We start from the raw sequence: 16,238 nt of genomic DNA on the forward strand, positions 1-16,238 counted from the left end.
ACCCACTATTCCAAGACTTGATTACTTCTGCAGATTCCCTAAGGCTCTAAGATACTGATCAGATTACCGCTTGAGGTCATTTTTCCTACCTTTGGGTTTTGTGGTTGCTTATTGATGTTCCTTGTTACCCTGGAGTAATTAGATCCTCAATGCCCAGAAGGAAAGGGTGTGTTCTGCAGGCAGCAGGTGCCCAGTGAAAATTGTAAAATGCATGCTGAATGAAATTGCTTTCCTTATTACCCTGGCCCACTTCTTGCCCAAAGGTTGTAGGAGTTCAGAAAACACAATGAAAGGATTATGTGGAATTACACGAAGCCAGCTGACAGATGTGCTGCTATTTGTCTGTGCGTTTCTGAAGTCTTCATGGACTATTCTGTCCCATGGAGACCAGAAATACCTGCATGCCAGAGAATCAAGTGTGTGATTCTGAGGTTTTAGTCAAATAATATTTAAACCCCAAATGATGTATAAAAAAACATAGCTGCAACTTTTTTAAACAGATGCATATTTTAAGAGATAAATCCATAAACATTGTAAGAAAAATACACATAGGGAGATGGCTTTTCAATGAAAGAGGCAGAATCGATGTGTTTATAACTGATATAAAATGCTGATTGTAGTATTTATTTTTTTCCTCACATCTCTGCAGCATCTTGGAGGCTGTGCACAAATTCAAACATGTGGATGTATTCATTCAAATGATACCATTTAGTTCACCATTTAGTTTGTTGCCTTCCAGCCCCTGTTTTCTGATGCAGGATTGATAACCTTTATCATGCCCCACTAGGGCTTTAAAAACTGCCACAATCATATGCAGCTTAATGAAAGGGGACACATTCTGCAAAATTCATCAACCAATGTCATTGTTGTGCGAACGCCATGCAGTGTACTCACACAAACGAGGACAACTACTATGTTGTTGGTCAATCTTATGGCACCACCTCAATGTATGTGGTCTGTCTTTGGCCAAAGTGTTGTTATGTAGCACATGAACTGTTGGTGATTTTTTGTATGGATTTTAGCATTGTGAGTCAGAAGCCATAAAACTTAAGGATAAAATATGGAAACAGGTTGGGAAAACGTCATCAGGAATCAAAGTGTTTCTGGAACATTTTTGTTGGTAGATTTTGATGATCAAATCAGAACGTTGTCCATTCTTCTCTGTTCCAGATACATGGCCATCATCCATCCCCTCCAGCCCCGGCTCTCAGCCACAGCCACCAAAGTGGTCATCTGCGTCATCTGGGTCCTGGCTCTCCTGCTGGCCTTCCCCCAGGGCTACTACTCAACCACGGAGACCATGCCCAGCAGAGTTGTGTGCATGATCGAATGGCCAGAGCACCCTGACAAGATTTATGAGAAAGTGTGAGTAGAGACTTGTCCCTCTGGGAAGCTGCTGTGATTCAGGGCTCTATTGTTCCTGCTTTCTTTCCATATTCCTCGTCAGTTAAAATTTAATGTGTATCTATAAACATTTCTCAAATCCACCCTGACATCAGGCTATGTTCACAATTATGAGCAAATTAAAATACCCCCAAATACTATTCTGGATTTTGAAAAAACATTTAAAAAAAAATGGTGAGAACTTGATCCTGTTATATCAGACTCATGGGTATCCCACCATGTCCCTCAGGCATTTTATGAGAGCTAGTGTCCTCCCAAAATCCCCATTTCTTTGCCAGGGAACTTTTTCCTAAGCTACAGGCTGCCCCTCTGCCCTCCTGCAACACGCATTGGTGGGTGGGGAAGTTCCTGCCCCTCCTGGCAGCTCTCAACAATGACTGACAGGGGAGTTGGCCTATGCACACTCTGCTCCCTCCCCCTGGGAGGGATGTCTCTGGGTTTGAATCCTGAGAAGAAGCTCCAATTGCCCAGAAGGTACCTGGTTTTACAATATGCATTTCATGACCCACCATTCTTTTCCTGAACCTGGGCCAGAGGGTGTTTTGTTTTGTTTGTTTGTTTTCCTTCTCCTAAATAAGATGCTTGCTCTTGAATCATTCATCTCAGATTCTACCTTCCTGGGTTTTGCCCTGTGAGAAGAGAGCACATATGAAATACTGAGAACGTAGACCAGGGCATTGAGAACTGAGGAGTTAACAGAGCCCTAACAGGGAAGGCCTGCTTATCTTCCAGGAGGAGGGCTGGTCACAGTTAGAGTTTTTGAAAGTATCTTGGCAATTTTCTCTAATACTTCTTATCCTGGAGGCCACACTGAAATGGTTTATTTCTTTGTTTTGTTCTGCTCAAGCTAGCAGCGATGTGACATTTATGTTGTCATTTTGTTTTCTGTACTCACAGCACATGGGTAAAGTAGGTCCTTTGGAAAGTCCTCTATAATTCTCCCATCTTGTTTTTATTATGCGAATCACAGAACAACCTTGGTGTTAAAATCCAGAAGTTCTGGGTTTTAATTGTAAGATGGCCCCTAGCCTTGCGAACCCATGCAAGGTGCATAGCCTCTCCTCCTTCCAAAAAATGGAGGATAATAAAGCTCTGTTTCCCATAAACAACTGTTATAAAGATCAAATGAAATAATGTATTCTCACCTTGTAAGCTATTAAACGCCATACAAAAGTTATGAACCAATTCATGAACCAGTTTATTCACGAGGCCTGTAAATTTATTAAATGTTAAAATGAGACACTATACCTGTCATGCCCCCAAGATTTGAAGGCTGGAGAGCCTGTTGCACATGGTTACACTGCCACATCTGTTCCACAGAGCATGGCAATAGGACTTGCCAGGAAACAATACATAAAGCTCAGACATCGCCTTCCAGGCACAGACAGTGGGATTTAATCGATCAAGCAGTGGGGGGATTAATGCTCAGCCTAGAAGGAGACATTGAAAATTATTCTTCCAAATGGAACTACAAGCCTGAGCAAGGTCTCACCGGAATAAAGAACATAGCTTTGCAAGCTGTGCAGCACCCGTTAATGTGATCAAGCCAAAAGATTTATTCAAAAGTGTGTGGGGGTGGGGGGACCTCCTTAAACTGCTCCAGAAACCTCCACCCCAGACCATGGCTTTCTTTTTAGTTCTCATCATTTTTTTTTCAAAGCCTGATCAGCTTTCTACAATTTTTGTTTCAAAATACTGACGGTTCTTTTATCTTACAACAAATTTGAAGTTTAACTTACAAGCATCTGATTTTATGGATTGAACACATTGAATGATACAATAGCAAGCCTGAAGTGTCTATACTCCCCATTTGTATATTCATTGTGGTACAAACATTAAGTCAAGTTCATAGCAAAGCTTTATGCAAGCTTATTTTCTTTTTTGTCAGTGTCTCTATGTATATCGTGCTATATTTTTAGGGAATTTATATTTTACCATGTCTAAACTAAGTATTTAATTATATTCTCTTCTTTTAGAACTAACGATGATCATTTCCCCCAGAATAATCCCAAATTTGAAACCAGATGGAAACTTTATTTTGAGGCAGTAAAATAACTAGAAATTATTATTATTAGAGTAAGGGTGTGGGCTCTGGAGTTAGATGAGGGGTCACCTCCTAGGCCCATCACTCTCTTATTGAGACATAAACAGTCCACTCATTTAAGCCCCTAAGCCTAACAGTACATTCCACATAGAGGTTTTCAGAGAAGCAAATAAAAGGACCCACACGAAGTGCTTAGCTCAGGGCCCTGTGTAAGGTTAAGGGCTACTGAATGTTAACTACCGACATTTGTATCATTCACTGATCAGGGTCCACTGGCAGATGACCAGCAGTGGGTAGTGTGCTGAGCAGATGCTTAAGCCCAATTTGTCTCTCAGATAATTTGTGCCAATAATTACATAAAAGCATTTTATGAAAAAAAAAATTATAGATGGCCACAAATGCATTCTGGCTACATCATATACCTTCAAGCCTAATCATTCATCATTTGGACTCTTTATTAATATATTGATTAAATGAAGCATTGTGAAAGCAGGTAATCTAATTTAAAAAATGGACAAAAGTTTTGAAACATAACACTTCACACGCAAAAAAAAAAAATCCAAATATCTGTTAAATAGTGAAGAGGCACATGACTTCATTCCTCACCAGCAAAATGCAAATTAAAACTATAATGAGATATTATTACACATTATCAAAATAGCAAATGTTAATAAGTATGAAAAAAACTATTTCAAACTTTTAAAGGATATGAGGCAATGAGTATTTTGGTGATTGCTAGAAGTATAACTTGATAAAATTATGCTGGAAGATACTTTCATGTATCTAAGAAAAGAAGGTGTACATATCCCAAAAACTCAAAACTTCACTAAGAGGTGCTAGAGAAATTCATGCACATATGCACCCTAGTACACCTAACAGTGTTCATTGGCATTGTTCTTTTTTTGGGAGGGGGCACAGGGGATTGAACCCAGGGGTGCTTAACCACTAAGCAGCATCCCATATCCTCACTCTTCTTTATTTTTTAATTTAATACAGGGTCTCACTAAGTTGCTTAGGGCCCTGCTAAGTTGCTTAGGCTGGCCTTGAACTTGGATCCTGCTTCCTCAGACTCTTGAGTCTCTGGGATTACAGGCATGTGCCACCATGCTGGCTCTCAGTATTAAACGCCTTCCACTGGAGATATTTTAAATGTCTATCATCAGTAGAATGGATAAACAATTGTGGTACAAGCATGTAAAGGAATATTATATTGCTAATGAAATGAACAAAATGTAGCTTCACATTACATTGAAAGCTCTTACCAAAAATAGTTCTAGAACAAGCAAAACAAAATGACATTTTTTGAAATATTTAAGTGGCAAAACTACTTTTATAGTAAGCAAGGAAGTGGACATCATGAAAATAAAGACTGTTGTGTGACAAGTGTTTCTGAGGGGATGACATTGTTATATATATTCAGCTCAGGGGCTTCAGCATGAATGTTTGATTTAAAAGTACAAATAATACCAGATAATTTGACATACCCATTTTCTGGAATATATATTTCATTTTTTTTAACTTAAAATTAAAAACTCAGCAAAGTTTCCTTTCTTTTCTTTTTTCACAAACCTTAAGAAACTAATTTCATTGAGATAACCCAAAAATTCTCCAGAAGAAATTATTTTCTGAGGTGTGGGGCTTTGTCTAGGATGACATTTTTCCGCAGCAACTTACCTCTGAATGCTCAACATGTGTCTAGCCCCACCCATCCTGATGTTTGCGTGAACTGCATTTTATCTTGCTCACTCCTATGTGCCAGCTCCCTGAATTTTCCCAACTTAAGGGAAGAAAAACCAAATGTTTGTCTCTGGAGAGAAGTGGCAAATGTAAAATCTGAGAACAAGGCCCATCTAATCAGGGCTTGCATCCCTTGCTGCTGCTATGTTCAAGGGCAAGGGCTTCTGGACCATAAAATTCTGCAGATGCAGTTGGTCATTTTTCCTACGAAGTCATTTACACTTCATTTACACTCTGTTTTGCATTTAAAAATATGATATGTTATGGTGAATAATAAAATCCCCATGACTTATTTAATTAATATATTTCCACTATTTCCTAACATTCTGATGACTATTTGTCCAGGTAAATACTGTTCTTAGTTTCTTTTGAAGCAAAATAGATATCCCAGTCAACACAAATGTGGATCGTCTCCCTCTTTGAAATACAAAACAGCTTATTATGCAAACTATTCTATACTCCCTTTATTAACTTAGCAATATGTCTTGGAGATCTTTCTGCATGAGTTCATAAAGATCTTCTCTATCTTTTTTCAGCTACACAGTATTCTACTTTTTGAATGTATAATACTATTCAAGCAGTCATTTATTGGTGGACTTTGGATTGTTTCCAACCTTTTGCTATTACAGAGTGTTGTCATGAATAACTTACATCTATCACTCAAGGATATCTATAGCCTAAAATATCAATAGAGAAATGTGCCATTTTAATTTTGACTTTTTTTTTCTCTAGGTAAGATTGTACAAATTTGCATTCCCACCAACAATGTGTGAAAGGTCCTGCTTTTCCGTGGCCTCGCCAACAAAATGTATTGTCAAACCTTTAGATTTTAGACTATCTGATGGGGGGAAAATGATATCTCACTACAGCTAATATTTATTTACATGTCCCTTATTTAAGTTGGGTTGAACATTCTTTTCATAATTCATGAGCCATTTCACATACATTTTATAATCTGCTTATTTCATTTACCATGTCACCAGTAATGTCCTATATCATTGAACATGTTTCTACAACACACACACACACACACACACACACACACACACACACACATGTTATTAGTGAATCCCCTCCTTTGAAAATTGATTAAACCAGTGGTTTCTCTTAACTGGCTAGTCAGATAAAACCCCAAACTTCAAAGTAGGCTGCTTCTAGCTAAATCCCTAGGTCCCTGGGGGAATTGGCTCAGTTTCCTCTGCCATCCTCTATTTCTGTTTACAATGCAGTGATAGAAAATTATGCAAATCTTATAAAAATCATAAAAATGAGATCCTTGGCTCATCATTAATACCACATTATCATAATTTGTAATTGAGTCTGCCACATAATTTGCAACCTGGCAGCCTAACCAAGGTTGTTCTAGCAAAACAGCAACACTACCCCAGAAGTCTTATAAAGGTGAATTTGATTGACAGGTGATGAAGGACAATTTCATATGTGACCAAATGTGCCTCTTCCCAGTGGAAGAAGAAAGCACAGAGGAAGGAAGATAAGGGAATAAAGAAGAAAAGTTTGGCTTTGAAAAATGCATTTTTCCCTTCCCTACTTCTTTGAAATCTATGAGGACTATGCAATAGCTTTCGAAGTTAATCAGAGCCAAGGCCATTCTTGTGGGTGCTGTACAAGCCATACAGTGACAGTAGCCTTGGAGGAACCAAAATAATGCCCTTGAGAACAAAGGAGATGAAAGAGTCAACCCTTCTTCATCAGAGTGCCCACTACCAAAGCCAAGAAGAAGTCTTTAATGAGGAAAAAAAAGTGAGAAAGACATCCAAAAGAGTGAGATTTAAACAGCTTGGGGAATTTCAACTTCCCAAATTATTTATTAATTTTGGTCCTATGTCATTTTCTGTTAAACTTCTATGTCCATAACTTTGTGGTAGAGCTTTAGCAAGAAGTAAATGCCTCTTCTGAATTTCAAAGACTCCCAATAGTCTGAGAAAGGAGGTGATGTTAGAAAGAAGTGTCACTCATGACTCTTTACCAGGAGATTTTTGTGGAGACATACTAACTCTAATCTTATTCTCTGTAAGTTCAGATTTGTAACAGAAGACTCTAAAAGTATGCCATCACCAATGTTCACAGCAGTTTCCCTTTTATATGTTATCATCCATTATCAGAAATCAGTTAAAATTGTGTGTTTATATTTATTAATTAATAATAATAATTGAAAACCAATTCACTGCCAAGGAATGAAAGTAAAAAGAAAATATTAGTAAATACACCTGCAGTATTACTTCTCAAATTTTCCAACTTCTTGATCATTTGACAAATTAAAAAAAGAGAAAGAAACAAAGGAAGAGTAGACCCTCTGCCAAGCTGCTGCAGGCCTTGGCCAAGGATGTCAGCATATTTGTGTTTCCAGAACCGATTGTTTATGCTAGCTGCTGTGATTCATCTTCTCCCCCAACACCCACTACATTTATAAACATAGCCCCGGGTCCCTAGTGTTGTCACCATTGTTGATGAGAAGCAGTTAAACCAAGAATGAAGAGTGCATTGACACTACAGGGAAAGATGGTGGCATAAAAAGAAATCCTGAACCTTGACTCCCAGAAAGAAACTGGAGTGACCAAAGTTGTTTTGTTGTTGTTGTTGTTGTTGTTTAAAGGAAGAAAGAAAGGAAAGCACACATTAATGCAGAAACCAGGAAGGTTACTATACAAATGGCAGGAATTTCACTATGGTTCTGGTAGATGTTGTGCAGATAGAACCCAATGGGGGGCAACCTCCTGGGCTACTGTGGCTGAGGCACATATGCAGCCTCTAGATAGGAGGTCAGAGAGTAAGCCTAGAAGCCTTCAGATGGGACCACCATCTGAAGGCCCATTTGGGATTCCTTTAGACAGCTGCAAACAACTTCTGGAGCAACTGCCTCAGATTAAGAAAGATAAAGCCCATCCAGGCCAGTGAGCATGACTGACAATAAGCTAAAATGAATGATTTTCTGTAAAACCATAAATAACAAATTTATACAGTTCAGAAAGTAAGGGACGAGGATGAAAATATTGATCAAGAATGACATTTACAAAGCAACTGGAATCAAAATTTATTCAAGGAAATTCTTTCAAATGCCCTAAGTTCTGCATGAGTACAGAACAATACGGAAATCTTGTTCATGTATTATATAGAATTAGCCTAAGCCAGATTTAAACAACTAACAAAGAAAGCTCCAAAACCAAAGTTTCAGGCAAAGTCCGTATACAAATATGCACATGAACATCCCAGTTAAAATATCCACCAAAAAATTCAAAGTTATATTAAAAGAACAATGTTTTGCTTTTAAAGATGACTTTTTTCAATAAGTAAGATTTGTAAATTATCAGGAAGTCTATTATTATTTTCATCAAATTACTTGGTCAAAGGGAAGCATATATTCCTCTCAATAATGCCAAAAATATATTTGTTAAAGTGTAATATCTCTTAAAGAAAAAAAAGTAGCTTGTAGACATAATAATCCTTGCCAAAATAAAGTAAATAAGAGATCTCCTTTCCAACTGAAACAAAAGAACACAGAACAATTTAGAAATAGTGAGATTTTACTTGAAAATAATGAAAACTATCTTGTTGTTTTAGACTTAAGAAAATGTTGAGAAATACATTTTATGAGATTTGAAACTCAAAGTCTCCCTTTTATCTTTATATAATTCTGCAAAGATACCAGTTCTTCTCAAACTATTCCCAAGAGTATGTGTAGGTGTTTGATAAAGTGGATCATTTGAAAAGAATAAGTGGATTAAAACAGTTCAAGAAAATATTGAATGAGAAGTAATCTTGATGATCAGCAAAATGAAACAAAATCCTAAGAGTGATCTTCCAGATATCAAAATACCCAGTGCTGGGGGATAGAAGAAAGGGACCAGAAATCACATACTACACACACACACACACACACACACACACACACACACACACACACAACTCACACACACAGACAGGGGCAGGGAAGAGGATCCCAAGAATAAAATTTTATGTTTAGTTAATAAGGATCGTTCCATACTTTTTTGAAACCTAGGTAGCCCCAAACTGCTGTAGGATCCTACACTCAAATGAGTTTGTAAAAAATAAACCTAGCCTAGTCAACCATCACTCCCAGCTTGGAGAACTGCAATGTATATATTACTTTATTGAAGCCCCTGAGCATATGGAAACTCTTTACATTTTTTCTAGTTTATCTTTCTAGGTAATATGCTCATGGCTTATACACCAGGAAGTCTAAAAGGGCAGACAGGAATGATTTCTCCCATTCATTTTGCCCCCCTCCTGCTCCTACGCTTCAATTCCTTGTAAGCCTTCCAACCCTTCTTTATGCTAAGAAAGTACAACTATATTCTCATTTTCTCCTTTCTTAAAAAAATACACCTCATTCTTGCTTTTATCTGTGAGTTTATCTCAGATGTTCTTTCCCATCAATATATAGCAGCCTTCTCATTTTTTTCTTTCCAGCTGTATAGTATGCTTTTATATGGGAAAGCCATAATGTACTTATCCAATGCAATATTAATTTATATCTGGATTGCTCCTAGTGTTTTGTCAGTTGAAACTATATAGCATTGAATAATCTCCACTGAGATGTTTTTACAGTAAAGAAATCTGATAGTTTTGCTTAAACCTTGTGTCTTCTAAAATTATTTGATCACAGAATCTTTTGATTAACTCTGCTAACATCCCACAGAATTTATTTATAAAACATTCTGGTGGAGATTCCTGGGAAAGCTGGGAATGGAACCATCATTTGTCCTAGCTATTCCTCTTCTCGGATTATACCCAAAGAACCTAAAAACAGCATACTACAAGGACACAGCCACTTCAATGTTTATAGCAGCACAATTCACAATAGCTAGACTGGGGAGCCAACCTAGATGCCCTTTAATGGATGAATGGATAAAAAAAAATGTGGCATATATACACAATGGAATATTACTCAGCATAAGAAATAATAAGATCATGGCATTTGCAGGGAAATGGATGGCATTAGAGCAGATTATGCTAAGTGAAGCTAGTCAATCCCAAAGAAACAAATGTCTTCTCTAACATGGGGGGGGGGGGCTCAAAATGGGGAAGAGAGGAAGAGCATGGGAAGAAGACTACCTCCACATAGAGGGATGGAAGGGAAAGGGAGGGAGAAAGGGAATTGCATGGATGGTGGAAGGAGACCCTCATTGTTATACAAATGTTATACTTCTACATGTGTGAAGATGTGAGAAAAAAAGAAAGAATAGCATTACCCTAGATTGGGTAGAGAGAAGTGATGGAAGGGGAGAGGAGGGGTTGGGGAGATAGGAAGGATAGTAGAATGAAACAGACATTATTATTACTGTGTGTATACGTGACCGAATGAACAATGTGATTCTGCAACCTGTATACTCAGAAAAATGAGAAATTATATCTCATCTGATTCAAATGTATGATATGTCAAGGTCATTGTACTGTCATGTGTAACTAATTAAAACAAATTTAAAAGAAAAAGAAAACATTTTGGAGAAATTCTGGATTAACCATAAAGCTGGATTTCTTTCTCACATATTAAAACCAATACATAGTCCAAATAAGTTGAAATGGAATAAAGGCTTCAAAAGCATAACACTGAAGACAAAAGTCAAAATGAAATAGATTGCTGAAAGTGGGCATAATGGCGCATGCCTGTAATCCCAGCAACTCGGGAGACTAAAGTAGGAAGATCGTAAATTCGAGGCCAGCCTCAGCAACTTAGTGACACCCTGTCTCAAAATTAAAAATAAAAACAGCTTGGATGCAGTTCAGTGTTACAACATCTCTGGGTTCGATCTTCAGTACAAAAAAGAAAGAGATGTGGGGGGTGGGAGAGAGAGAGAAAGAAAGGTATTGCTGATCAAATGCAGATATATATACAATTTTAGATATAAATACAGATGCATATAGATATAGTTTTTATTAAATTGCATATCTGAAAACTTATGAACATCTGGGCAAGTCACAAATAGGAAAAGAGTACAATATATGAGACAAACTAACAATATCATTAGCATAGAAGAGCTCTAATCAATAACAAGGCAAGATTCAAGAATTAACACCTCATGAATGAATATGAAAAATTACACTGCAATAATGGATACAATTTTTCTTTTCTTTGACTACCCCACATTTAACATAATGAAAATGCTAAGTGTTAATATGGTTATGAGGGAGGTAGGTGTTGTTTACCAAAAGATAATGTAACAATTTCTATCAAGGTTTCTAAATGTACACTCAATTTAAATCAGCAATTGCACTCTTACAAAGTATGAAGTATAATAATGTGCATGTAAGATATTGATGTCAGTATGGTTTATTAGCTTGTAAAATTAGAAATAAATGCCCATAGATGACTGATTTCAAAAATGATGTATCATCTATACAAAGAAATCCTGTGCAATTGTTAAAAATGGCATTGAACACATATGTTAACATGAAGATACTTTCATGATATTCTGAAAGTATATAGCTTCAAAGTAAGTAATATGTGTAGTTAGTACCGTCTGTGAGTTTCATAAAGTTTACACATGTACTTAACTGATTCTAGGTGAAAAGTGTGGAAAGATGTGCAGGAAAGCTTAATACTCAATGTTTTTGTTTGGAATGTGGGATTATAGGTCATGAAAACAAATGTTTTTGTTTATCTGCAATTTAAGTTTCTTCCTACTAATTATAAGTTTTGTCTCTATGGCATTCGTTTTGGGGGGAGTACTATGGATTGAACTCAGGGATGCTCGACCACTGAGCCACATTCCCAGCCCTATTTTGTTTTTTATTTAGAGATGAGGTCTCACTGAGTTTCTTAGCACCTTGCTTTTGCTGAGCCTGGCTTTGAACTCATGATCCTCCTGCCTCAGCCTCCCAAGCCTCTGAGATTACAGGTGTGCCCCACGGCACCCGGCTTCCATGGCATTTTTAATTTAGTAGCATAAAAGTCATCTCCTTCTGGAATCAAAAGACTATCACTTTAAAAAGTCATTAGAGAATAAAAAGTTGAAATAAAATGAGTATATTAACTCCAGAAAAATAGATCACAATTATTTTCTTTCTAAATTCTTCAGATATTGTTCCTCGGTCTCTGACACTGAGTCTTGTGAAGAAATCAGATGCCTTCTGACCTTTTCCACCTTAGATTATTTGCAGTTCCTGTCTGCATGCAGTTAGGATTTTTTGTTATATTTTCTGTCATTGTTGAGGAACTTCCAATCTAAAGTCAGATATCTAGTTCAGGGAAATTTTCCTTCTAAAAACAAATTTTCATTGATTGCCAGAGTTATATTCTACTCTCCTTTTCATAGTTAGTGCTCCACATAAATTGTGTCCCTCCAGTCTGCCTCTTCCTATTTTACTCATCTCAATCATTTATTTCATCTCTTTTTCTGGTTTCTGGCGGAATTCTCAAGCATTTCTAATGAAATTGTAAGATCAAGAAGAGATTGTCTGCTTCTCCCTGCTCCCTTTTTGGTTTTAATTCTATGTTTTCACTTGAAAGTAGCATTTCCTGCCCTTTTTGTGGGTGACACAGCCTTTCAAATCTTGTTTTCAAAACAAATAAGGGATTACTTTAAATATCCACCTGTTTCTTGAAATAAGATCTTTCACAAGGAGACATTTACTTTCCCCCAGATTGATTCCGCGTTGGTCCTGGCAAACATCCCTTCATTTTTTTTTGCCCCTCTTTATAAAGTGTAGTCCTGTGTGGGGAGTTAAAATGGACTTGAAGAGTACTCTAATCTCACTCAGAGAAGAATTTCACTCTTAGTAAGTGCCTCCAATGGTAGGGGGCAGCCCAGAGATATTGGAAGCCTTGCCCCTTCTTTGATCTTTATCTAGTTCAGGTGTCCATCTGTCCCAGCCAATGGAAAACTGAGCTGTCAGTTTTGTGGGGTTTGTTTGTTGTTTGTTTGGTTTTTGGTTTCTGCTCTCCATCCGAAGGCCGAACCACATCCCTAGCCCAAGCTGACAGTTCTATACCCTGATGCCTACTGCACATTCAAAAGCTGTTGTTTGTTTTTTTTCATTTCCTCAAGTTCTTACTCAACTCCACCCACAGCCTTTTCTATTGAAATGGGTTCCTTTCACGCGTTTTCACAAGTGGGTTTTTTTTTCTCCAGCTGGCTGGACTCTCCCTCCATTGGATCCCAGCCTCACACCATCTGAAGAAATTCTCCCTGTCCATAAGTGAAACCCTGCACTCATTTCCACAGCTAAAATGGATTTTGACAATCCTTTGATATTTTCAGGTACTATTTCCAAGAGAAAAGGAATTATCTCTATGGGACTTAAACTGGAACATTAAATACAAATATTGAAGTGATTCTTTTCATATTTCCAACTGATAACAGCAAAGTAATTAATTTTATGAGCTTTTCTTTCATCTAGCCAGTTTATTAATTCTAATAATGTTTCAACTCTTTTTCCCCTGAGGATTACAATCTTATCATCTATAAAGATTTCATCTCCAACCTTCAAGTGGGTATAAACACTTATTATATTATATTATATTATACCTCTTATTTCTACCTCATGTCATATTATAACAACCAAAATTCTCATGGAATTAAATAATATTGACTTTGTTAGCTGTCTTACTTTAATTGCTTTTCTGGGACTGTCAGGCCACTGAATTGAATTTTGGTTACTGGTTTACCAATTAAGTTCGAAGTTGAAAACTTTACTGAGAACATTGATTCTCAATATTCATATATTTTATTATATAAAAGAGCATCCTTAACAAAAAAAATATTATCTGCATTTGTTGAGGAAAGTATTTTCTATTGTACTCCACCACTGCAGATCACTGTAATTCTATCCCTTTTTCTCTTGGATAAATCAGGTCATGGTGCACTATGTGTTTAATATACTAGCTGGTTAGTTGCATTAAATAAAATATTTATACCGATATTAAAAAGTAATATTTGGTGGTTTTCTGTGCTCTTTTTAGAATCAAGTTTAGGGATGCTTTTTAAAAACTGTTCTTATTTACTGAAATAGCATTGGAATTAGCAAAGGAACTCACCCATAAAACCAGCTGGCCTGAGAGCCCTTGATAGGAGGAACTCTATAATACCTTTTACACATCACAGCTACTCTGAGTATTTCTGCCTTTTCAATTTACTAACTTACACTTCCAAGAAAAAAAGCATATATTTCACATTGGGTTTTTTTAAAACATTTTTTTTAATTGTAGATGGACACAATATCTCTATTTATTTTTATGTGGTACTGAGGATCGAACCCAGAGCCTCACACGTGCAAGGCGGGCACCCTACCACTGAGCCCCAGCCCCAGCCCCCACACTGGTTTTTTAATTTAAAAATGCAATTATACATGACTTTTAAAATATTTTATTTCTACTTCCTTCGTTTTTATTCCAGAATGCTTGCCAAGAGTTTATACATTCTACTGCTTTTAATTCACAAACATGTCTTTTATGTTTATTCTTTCCTTTCTTGCTTTTCTTAAATTTGTTTAAATGCACATTTTCTGGATTTCTGAGTTTAGCACTTAGTTCATTGTTTTTGTCTTTCAAACACTGAAACATCTACTAATAAAATCTGCTTTGTCTCCATTCCATAGCACTGTTAGTGTGTGCTTTCAATTTCTTTGCTTTTTAAATAACTTACTGCTATATATCTTTTTGACTCAGCAGGCAGTGAGAAAAGTTTTATTTTTTTAAAGTCCAAAACATCTGAAGTCTGTCCTTCGCTTCCTTCCTTCCTTCCTTTCTTCCTTCTTTCCTTTCCCCTTCCTTTCTCATAAAGAACAGATACTAAGGCATGTATCAAAATAGTACCTCTTAAAACTTGCTAAAATTCCTTTATGGCTCAAAATAAAGACACATGAAAAGATAATACAATCTGTTCATATGGAACACAAAGTCTGATAGTGAATCCATTTACTGTTTTCTTTAAGGTGTTGTTCTCGTGGATTTTGATAACTTATCCAATCACAAAGTAACAGTCATGCCTTAAAATCTTTCACTATAATTATATTTCTGCTAAATTTTCCTTATATCTCAAAAAGTTTTTGTTCTACATATGTTGAATCCATTGTGTTTTTATTTCTGTCCTTTAAGCAATAAAAAATGTCTTCCTTTCTCTATTTAGCAGTTTTTGTCATCAATGCTACTTTCTGTAGCATCAATAGTGACACCACTGTTTGGTTTAGTTGGTTTGTTTTCTATCTTATTTAGTTTTAGTTTTTCCATTTATTTAATTTGTCTTTACATTTCTATACTGTCATTTATTCACATATCTTGTATTTAATCTTGCTTTGTCATTTGGTTTTACAGTTTCAGTTTTTATTATTTTCTCTTCATTCTCTTTGCTTTACAGATGGTTTTGTTGACTATTATCTTTGATAATTTACAGAGAAATATTTTTATTCTAAACAGTTATCTTAAAGGTTTCAAAGGCTCTTCCTTACTTTTAGCTATTGACACTTATAATATTTATAATGTCAATTGAGATTATATCAACCTAACGATGACAGCAGAATTCATTCTTTGCTTCCATTTATAATAAGAAATTTATCACTGGATATCCTGATATTCCCATGCCACTTTTTCAGCTAATAAACTGGGATTTATAACCTGTGCTTTTAACAATGTGTTTCAGCCATTCTCCAAGTGTGATCAGAGGACTCCAAAGACACTTTCCAGTGATCGGTGGGATCAAAATTTTTTATATGAAGACATTGTGTTAGTCAGCTTTCAATCTCTGTGACCAAAATATCTGACAAGAACAATTTAGAAAAGAAAAAAATTTATTTGGGTTCACGGTTTCAGAGATTTAGTCCACGGTCAGCCAACTACATGGCTCTGGACCTAAGATGAAGCAAAACATCATGGTAGAATGGCATGCCAGAAGAAAGCTATCAGCTCAGGGCAGCCAGAAAGCAGACAGAGGAGGGTAGGAAGATAGGAGAGACAGGAAGAAGATATAGTTCAGGCTACTTCTCCAGTGACCTGCTTCCTCTAGCCAAATTCCACCTGCCTACAGTTATCAAGTTATCAATCCACTGATAAGGTTACAGCTCTTATAATCTAATCATC

The 16,238-nt window shown here is 36.5% G+C and overlaps 1 protein-coding gene across 1 annotated transcript in view; it reads left to right on the plus strand.

Annotated features, from left to right (window-relative positions):
• The window catches only part of Tacr1 (tachykinin receptor 1), a 162,717-nt gene that overhangs the window by 86,342 nt on the left and 60,137 nt on the right, over positions 1-16,238 (plus strand). The window contains exon 2 of the mRNA XM_005329393.4: positions 1,171-1,365. Coding sequence (XP_005329450.1) covers positions 1,171-1,365 — 195 coding nt within the window. The remainder of the gene's footprint in view (positions 1-1,170; positions 1,366-16,238) is intronic.

This window comes from Ictidomys tridecemlineatus, chromosome 12 (assembly GCF_052094955.1).
Source record: "Ictidomys tridecemlineatus isolate mIctTri1 chromosome 12, mIctTri1.hap1, whole genome shotgun sequence".
NCBI lineage: Eukaryota > Metazoa > Chordata > Mammalia > Rodentia > Sciuridae > Ictidomys > Ictidomys tridecemlineatus.